Source organism: Sitodiplosis mosellana, unplaced genomic scaffold, assembly GCF_009176505.1.
Source record: "Sitodiplosis mosellana isolate CC-2019 unplaced genomic scaffold, AAFC_SMos_1.0 Smas_scaffold_1, whole genome shotgun sequence".
Lineage (NCBI taxonomy): Eukaryota > Metazoa > Arthropoda > Insecta > Diptera > Cecidomyiidae > Sitodiplosis > Sitodiplosis mosellana.
This window is the reverse complement of record NW_022595244.1, coordinates 2618025-2627359: the sequence shown is the minus strand read 5'-3', so window position 1 is coordinate 2627359 and position 9335 is coordinate 2618025. Positions and strand designations below refer to the sequence as shown.

Here is a 9335-nt window from a genome sequence, read left to right as displayed (position 1 = left end):
ACCATACTCATTTTCGACTTGCACCAATATGATTGGACCACCATTTTCATAGAGAAGACTTTCGAAGCGTGGCATTAGTTTCTCATACCAAATGCGAACCTCTCTCAAATAATCTACCAACACAATTGCCCAAGATTAGAAAACTTTGCTATTTTCATAAGAGAAAACACGCTTCACATACCCGGATCACTTGTACGAAGTTTGATTTTTGGATACTTTGATAGAAGCCAAAATGGAAATCCTCCCTGAAAATCGAAATACGCATAGTTTATTCAGTTGGCGTTTCAAGATATTGTGTGCAATATAAATCTTCTCGAACCATATCACGTTCGGCACAAATATATGGACCGGGCCTCAGAATAACCAGCAAATCTTCCTCAGCCGCCAGTCGAATAAACTGCTCAACATCGGCGATTCCATCCCAAACATAGGTGCCGTCGCGAGGATTGTGCAACGACCATTCAACATAAGTGGTAACTGCATTCAAACCCGATGCTCGAAGTGTGCGCAACTTCTCGCGCCACGTTTGTGGCAGAGCTCGAAAGTAGTGGAACGAGCCTGAAACAAACCGAAACGGTTGACCGTCTTTCAGAAAGCGATTGTTTTCATAGTCCACACGAAACGATCTCTCCTGCGTGCGAATCTGGAATGAATTCATTTCAATCACATCTTTCTCAAATATTTGAAATAATCCGTAACTCGAACGCACAGCTACTATCCACTTGGTTCCGACAACAGCAAAAATCAAGATCAGTGAAAATGTTCGCATTGTCTGGAGAGAAAAAAACGAAAAACCCAAAATTCATTTTCTTTAAACAAAATAAAGCGAAGAAAGCCATTTACAAGATGGTTGGTTTTTGCGCTCTAACTCTGCAACGTATCAAGATATCGAAAATCCCATGGAATTTGCATGTACATTCCAATGCGTGCAGTTGCAACTGTAACTATGTATATATTTGGCAGGCAAAGAAAAGGGCAGCAAATAGCGTGGATTTCCCTTGTTTTCTTAGCTGTCGCTGTCAAGAAGCCGCAATAAGATCGACACTCTAAAGTATGTCCGGCCTATGCACGTGCCTTATGTTTATACATATAAATATGTTCTACTTGACTTAGTTTTGTGGGGCAACTCAATATTGTGTGGCCATACGCCAGATAAGGACACCTCGATAATCTCAATGATTATTTTAGAAATATGATAAGCTTAAATGAAATGAATTTGAAAACTGATTAAAAGTAAGTAAGTTCAGAAACGAACAATGTATCAATAAATAAACCACGTTTCCTGCACTGAAAATGTCATTTCTTGTGGACCTTTCGGAATATTTACGTATTTATAATTATTTTTTCATTGAAATTTTTACGTCAATTGTGTACATTTTTTCCGGAGCTGCTTTTGATTTGAAATATAAGGGAAAACTAATTGAAAATCCCATAAGTTTTGTTGCGGCATTTCTGTTGAATTGCTTTGGATTAATTAATTATGATCCGAACATATGGAAAATTACCAGAAAAATATCGAAAATGATCAGAAGAATATTCAAAATGATCAGAAACTTTTTTATTAATTTGATCAGAAAAATTTGGAAATTAGCCGAGAAATATCTAAAATGATCAGAAACTTGTAATCTAAAATGATCAAAATTAAATGAGCCAATTGCTCATTATACATCTGGTGAGTACTTTCCACGGTTGGACTTTGCCCTATTTAATTTTAAATTGTTTTAAAAAGCCAGCTCCGATCATCGGTTGGGTGTATTGACTGTGATGGGTAAATTGCTTATTTCGATGAGTTGGATCGTTTTATTCAATGGAAATGTCAACTTGTCGATTATGATCAGTCTTGTCTTTGCTTTGCTCGGTGTTGGTAAGTCACTTTTATTGGCATTTCGAAGAAGATTGGGTTATAAATATTTTCTTCAATGTTCAATATTTTCAGCGGTTTCGTATTTGTATAGCTTATACAGTGCGCATATTTTTGGATTTGAACTGGATAGATTAGAACTGGCTTTCTATTCGTATTATGGAAATTTACTGTACCTCGGCATTCCACTCTATGTGGGTTTATTGATTCAACTCGCAATTCCATGCATGAAGAATTTATCGACGAACATTGTAAAATTTATATTGTCGCCAATTGTAGTCGTTACTACTTTAATGGTGTTATTTGGCAATGTGGGAACTATACCAAGAAATGTATTACTTGAATAAAAGTTTAATTTGGAAGGTAGCACCAGTTCCTCCATCCGAAACGGGGTCGATGAATTTATTTCTGATTCCGATTCATTTTTAGTTGCATGCAACTCGATATGTTCTGTCCAGCATTGTTTATTTGATTTCCTGGATTGTTTTGTTGAATTTGAGGCTTGAAATTGAAGACTGTTCGACGCTTGCCGTTTACATTGTTGGTAATCAATTTTTTGTCATGAACAATTTTAAAGAGTTTTTAGTTGACTACCTGCGAAGCTGTGAAGAGGATGAGTTTATGATATTACTTCCCAGTGTCACAATTGTCATGACGAAACTTGTCTTGTTGAGTCACTATGCTGAAAATGTTACCAGGTTAATTTTCAATTTGCCGTCAATAAATCAACAAGTTTTTAATCAACAAGTTTTTTGCTCTATTTTTAGACCGTTCAAGCGTTGGCCATATGATACTGCTTCTCCGTCCATAACAATATCATAACAACATTCATTTTGTCAGTTTGAATAACTCGTGGAAAGTATAGGAAATAGACCGATTTTTTTCCAAATAAAATATATTTTCAGCCATACTTTTCTGTGGAGTCTGGCAAAATTAATACAGAAGAACTCAATTTTGAATAATTAAAGCTAGATGGATCCAATGAGTGAAAAACAGTAGAATTCTTTAAATGAAAATTGGGAAAATTACAAGAGTCACTTTGAAATTACTTGAATTTGCGGAAAACACCAAGTCAACTAATATTTATTGCACAACACTTGACTGAATGCGAATGCGAATCCAAATTCAAATGATCAGCAATCACCTTTCGCTTGTCTCATTTAAACTATCACCGCTATAGTTGCGGTTAGATAAGGATGTGTGAATGTGGTTGCATTTTTGTAGGCGATAAGCACAGAATACTCAAACTCAGAACAAATGAACAAACAAATGTATCTTTTTCGATGACATAAATCAATATTGTCAATTCAATTAGGTTGCATATTTTCAACAGCGACGTGACATTGGAAGGAATGCGAATCTATTGTGTTTTGAACTTTGTGACAAAGTTTTATGTGCTTGGATACTCTTTTTGCTTGGATTCAAATAGCTTACAGTCAATTTAAGTTAGAAAACCAGCGAGACTTGCAAAAGATGCCAGCTGCTCTCATTGGTAAAAATGTTTGATGAAAATCCTAGGGGCTAATGAATATTCGAAAATGTTCTACGTTTCGGAAAAAAACGACTTTATTCGTATTTTAAAGCAAGCATTCGCAACGCTCCCATATAAAATGTATGGAAGCATTCGCAGTGGCATTCGTAAACATTCGAATGCGAGTATCACGCGAATGCGCTGCGAATACGGCGCGAATGTTTACATACATTTTATATGGGAGCGTTGCGAATGCATGAATCTACACGAATGCCAGTGTCAGCTGTCAATTCAACGCTGAAACATGTCAAACAAAGATCGTTTTACGGGAAAACTGCGAAAAATAGTAGGCCAAGTATTAACACCCAAAAAAAACATTATTTGATGCCTGAAAAACTTAATCATTTAAAAAAAATTCACACATAAACAAAACAAACATTATTATTAATTACCATTTTTAACCGAAAAAAAAATATAAATTGACATTTGTAAGCAAACCAATCACAAGCATTCGTAGCCATTCGTATTTGATACGACGCATTCGCAAGGTATTTGTATTAAGTGCGTGGCATTCGCAGCACTCGCAGCCATTCGTATTTCAATACTTGGCATTCGCAGCATTCGCGAGAGTCATATGCCCCTAGTGAAAATCATCATCGAAAATCATCTACAGATGTGGCAAATATCATAAGAAAAGTGAAAATAATCAGTGCGAAAACTAGTACTTTCATTGCTTCCTCTTTAATTTTTGTATCAGTATTTTTTTATTTCGATTTATAGAAGTTTTTTTTAAATTCAGCATTTATCTTCAAATTGATCTGATTCTTCAACTTTGAATCAATTTTAACGAATGGATAATGTTTTTGTCTAACTAAATCGCTTCATATGAAAATATTCAAGGTATAAACATAACAAAATTCATAACGTTTACCAAATGAGTGACAACTCAATTTTGTCCGAAATGAAAAGATTACAACCAATGAAAAATGAGGTGAACATAAACACTAATCAAATAACATAATAATAAACTGTGTGAATTCCGTTAAGAAAACATTTATTCCATTCAAACAGAATTATATCATTCAACTCAACGTACTTAATTGTTCACATTCAAACGAGCCACCAAATCGATTCAAAGTTCTGTGTAAGTACGGTGTGGCTGTAAATCTGAATTCAGCACAAAAGCTTAAGTACTTCATGCTGTAAAACTACAGCAAATGACAGACTGGAGTCAATCATTCATTCGTCTCTTTCGCACGCACAGTCATTCACGAAATGTTAATGTCAAGCGCAACGAAGCATTGCTCTCGCTCTATCCTCCACACTCACAGCGTTTGTAATTTTGTTTTGTTTCACATTTGTGTATTCATTTTCTAAACACAAACATATCGATAGACCACCACAGGCATGCGATGATGTGTCTTTTATTCGTTTTGACGTTTCCATACACAACTTTCACGTTATTCTACCAATATACGAAATCCAGTCACACCAGAACAGAGTTTTTATCACACAAACAACAAAATCAAGAATTTAATGAATCGTTTTATCAATAAGCTGTGTCAAAAGTGTGCAAAGCGTGTTGTTGAGAGTTTCGTGTAAATCAGTCGTCTGGGTAGAGTACGAGAGAGCAAAAGATTATGCAAATAGAATTAATAAAATTTCGGATATTCTTTGTTGCCGTGTTAAACGAATAGATACCAGAACCTCATCAGTGTTGTCGGCAGTTTGCTACGTGGCCACGCATAAATTGATTGCAAAATAAATGGCGAAAGTTTCGTGTGAAAGATGAAATATCAAGAAAGACACACAGATTGCTCAAGAAGATAAGCAAACACAGACGCAGATTGTGATCTACCACACAATCAGTAAGTCTAAGTAACAGGCTCACAGCTGGAGGCATACTTCAATATTTCGATAGTGTTGTTCACAAATTGTGAATGAGTGCCTAGTTTTTTGTTCATTGCTCAACCATCAATAGAGAAAAACAAGAAAAAAAACAGTGTAGTATGCCATATGATCGTGACGACAACCTAAAGTCCCACACACATAGTGATTGAGCTTGCGTGTCACTCTCCAATTCGTTGTAGTCAATCGGCTTGCGAATTGTGCTCTCTGCTTTCGGTTGTTTGGTTAATTTGTGTTGCAATTGTGATATATGAAATAGTAAATAAATATTCGTGCAACAGTTCACATCGTCATTGGCTACTCGATCGAGTGGAAGCAATCGGAGAAAGTGACTGTTTGGACAAAAAATTATATTCATTTATTAGTTCTCGATCACATTATGAGTTGAACATTTTACAAGTGCGGACGTGACTAAAGAACCGAAAAACATTTCCTTATCAACTGTAATATCGCAACAGAATTTTAATTTACAAATAGAACTTGAATGCTATTTAAAAACGAAAAAAAAGAAATAATAGTGAATATTGAGTGGAATAAAAAAACAAATCGACAATTCAAACCATTCGTTTCGGAAGGTGTACAAAAACAAGGAAAACAATGTGTGGGAATAAAAGCATTTAATTAAACAACAGCAAACAAAAAAGAATGAACAAGCTGCTGCTGTTTTATAGTAAATATTTACGGTATGACGCCACAATTGACAATTGCAGCCATATGGTGTATATGAATGTGCAAATTTTGTCATAAATAATCATCGGCTGTGTGGAAAAGTCAGCTGAAATTGAACGACTAATCATTGAGAAATTTCCAAAGAAAACTCGCGTCAAAATGGGCGGATCATCGCGGGGATTTTTGAGCGTCAGCAAAACGCGTTATCGCTACTTAATCAATTATTTTGTTACCATTTTTATATTAATTCAATTAATCAATTGCTGCGATGCCTACTTTTATTCGGAAAAACGAAACGAATCGGGCGAAGATAGAAACTGTTTTTGCCAGGTAAATATTTGCTCTCCACGAATTTATTTAAATTATTTCCATGTGTGTCGGCGAGACACCATTCAATACGTAAAATAATTAAATTTTTTTGTGTGTTTTTTTTTTAATTGTGCCAGTTAAAAGGTTCAGTAGACGACTGCAGCTGTAGTATAGACACAGTTGACTATTTCAACAACAATAAAATCCATCCCAGACTCCAGAGTCTGTTGGTTCGCGACTACTTTCGCTTTTACAAAGTCAATTTGAGGAAAGAATGCCCGTTTTGGGCGGATGACAGCCAATGTGCAATGCGATCGTGTCATGTAAGCACTTGCTCCGAAAATGACGTGCCAGAGGGTCTAAAAGGTCAACATCAACAAGAATCATTCATGTTTAAGGTAAATGGACATGAAAATGAAATTACTAATGAAAGTCAATTCACCTACTGCCACATTTTCATTTCGGTTTTTTATTGCTTTTTTGTACACGTCATACACGATTCATCAATCGATTAGAATATAAATTAGAAATTTGTTATCGCGCCGCACACGACACATGTTCAGATCTTAAACGAAATTTCGCTGATATTACGATTAATAAATAAAATCTAACTCATTTCGTTTTTATATATGTGACGTGTCTTTTGGCCGCTATATCAATGCGAACGTGACCATCAAGTTTGCTCTATTTCATATTAAAAGTGTGCATTTTCGTGTACTAGTATATGCTTGGCTTCGTTATTGAGTTGGTCAGTTAGACACACAGGAAAAGTAGCACAACGAAAAAATGTGAACAAATGTGAAAGAAAGAAAGAAGAATCAATGGCTCGAATAGAGTAAATTGTCATTTGATTTATGATATTCTATCTTCGTAATTATAATTATGATTGCTTTTCGATGTTGAATTACAAAAACTGACCATGTTTTTGTTTTTTTTATACATTATCTATATTACAGTACCTGCCGGAAAGTCAGCAAATTGATGATTGCATGAGAGACCACAATTTGGAGCTAAGCTATTTGAATAAAACATTAACGCAAGAGGCGATGCATGGCTTTGAAATATGGGCCGATTTTGATGGACAAAAAGATAATTTCTGTATACTGGATGACCATGAAAATGGTTCCGAATATGTCGATTTACTGTTGAATCCAGAACGATTTACTGGGTATCGCGGAGAATCAGCCCATCGTATATGGCACAGTGTTTATATGGAGAATTGCTTCGATCAAACGTCAACCAATGCACTTTTAACACATATCAACAAAGTACCTAAGCATTTGAACAATTTATGCATGGAGCAACGGGCATTTTATCGACTTTTGTCCGGCATGCACACAAGCATCAACATACACTTGTGTTCGTATTACTTGTTGAACGAGGGAAGCGACTTTATGTCGGATCCGCAAGGCGTTTGGGGCCGAAATGTCGATGAATTTATGAGACGATTCAGTCCAGAAACCACTAAAGACGAAGGACCGAGCTGGCTGAAGAATCTCTATTTCATTTATTTGCTAGAAATGCGCGCAATTGCCAAGGCCGCACCATTTCTAAGGAATGAACAATTTTTCACGGGCGACGAAGATGAGGACGAATCCGTTCAAGCTGCCGTTAAAGATATCTTGAATATCATTGAGTGAGTTGATACAATTGATTTCATCTATAAATAACTAAACTTATACTTATTCGCATTGATATTAAATTTTCCCCCCTTCCAGATCATTTCCACAGCACTTTGAAGAGAGTCTTATGTTCAACGGAACAGCTGCCGCTCAGTTGAAGGCCGATTTCCGTGAGAAATTCCGTAACATATCCAAAATTATGGACTGCGTTGGATGCGATAAATGCCGGCTTTGGGGAAAACTTCAGGTGAACGACTATTCTTGCAACTTATTCATTTTATTCTTTCAACTTTTTCTTCTCTTGCCTACGCATCGAAGCTATTTTAATGCAAAATGTTCTATTTTCACAGGTGCAAGGCTTAGGAACGGCTTTGAAGATTCTTTATTCGGGCAAATTTGATGGAGACATTGATTTCAACGAAAATCAACCGAAAAATATCAAGGAATCACTTCGGCAACGCTTCAAACTTAAGAGAGGCGAAATCGTATCACTGTTTAACGCGTTTGGAAGGTAATTTCACCAAAAAAAAGTCTAAAAATTTTCTTAGTTCTGTACATCCAAATTCTTTTCATCTTTTCCTTTCATTTCCCATTCCTTTTGGAATCGATGAAAAATAAATCCAAATTCAATTCTCTCTATATTCCAGATTATCAAACAGTATAAATGAGCTGGAGGAGTTTCGGAAGGTGACGAGGTAGCAATAAAATTGAACTCTAGGCAAATTCAAAGAATTTCTGTCATTAGGCGCACAATTCATAACACAATTTTGAAACAACTTAATTCACAATTAGCACGTTTTCCGAATGAATTTTTGACTCTCACACATTGGTGTTCATCGTCATGCAAATTATTTGAGAAAACAAACAAAAACAAACACACATTTTCAATGAAGTGCAAATACAATAGTTAGTAATAGTGGGCGTTAAGCTGCTTCCGTTTAAAGATAAAAATGAAATGGTTTTATTTTTCGTTGATTTAGTTGTTAGAATTGATTTGAACGGTTCTCAAGCATTCTGAGACTGCAGATTACCATTCAAAATGAACTCACCTTATTTTTATTTGGATAAAATGGGGCTGGATCTTCTTATCGCAAGTGATTTTTCATTAATTTATTTATTTTTTTTGTTTCAAATTGTTGATACTTTATGATATTTTATTCTGTTTTTACAAAGTGTCACTCTCTTTTTGATAAATGCGTCTAATATATGTGCATTGAACATTGAAGAGATATATGTGTACAAACCAGTTCAGTCAACAAAGGAAAATAAATAAATTATATTCATAAGAAATGAACACGATTTACATCACAATTTTGTATATTTTAGATGTTAATTATAGAATTGAATAAATTGACCTTATTTCCTACAGAAAAAAAAAGAATTTGGTTCGTTTGATCTGAGTGAAAACAGTGTTGCAGAGTCTGTTCCAGCACAAACAGTATTTATTTGTGATCAATTTATTTAGATGATTGACCTAATTTGTTTATCCATGTAA

General features: G+C 35.2%; 1 protein-coding gene across 2 annotated transcripts; it reads left to right on the top strand.

Moving 5' to 3' along the window:
• Positions 1-4143: 4143 nt before the first annotated feature.
• LOC129569018 (ero1-like protein) lies at positions 4144-9218 on the top strand. 2 transcript variants are annotated; one of them, XR_008688006.1, is made up of 7 exons: positions 4746-6239; positions 6356-6616; positions 7175-7854; positions 7937-8087; positions 8191-8351; positions 8488-8746; positions 8821-9218. XR_008688006.1 is itself a non-coding variant. In XM_055447406.1 (6 exons), exons 1-6 carry the CDS (start codon positions 6069-6071, stop codon positions 8537-8539), a joined length of 1476 nt encoding a protein of 491 aa, XP_055303381.1. In that variant the 5' UTR covers positions 4144-6068; the 3' UTR covers positions 8540-9218. The 2 variants fall into 2 exon arrangements, 1 of the variants encoding a protein (XP_055303381.1); XM_055447406.1 differs by having other exon boundaries at positions 4144-6239; positions 8488-9218.
• Positions 9219-9335: the final 117 nt, after the last annotated feature.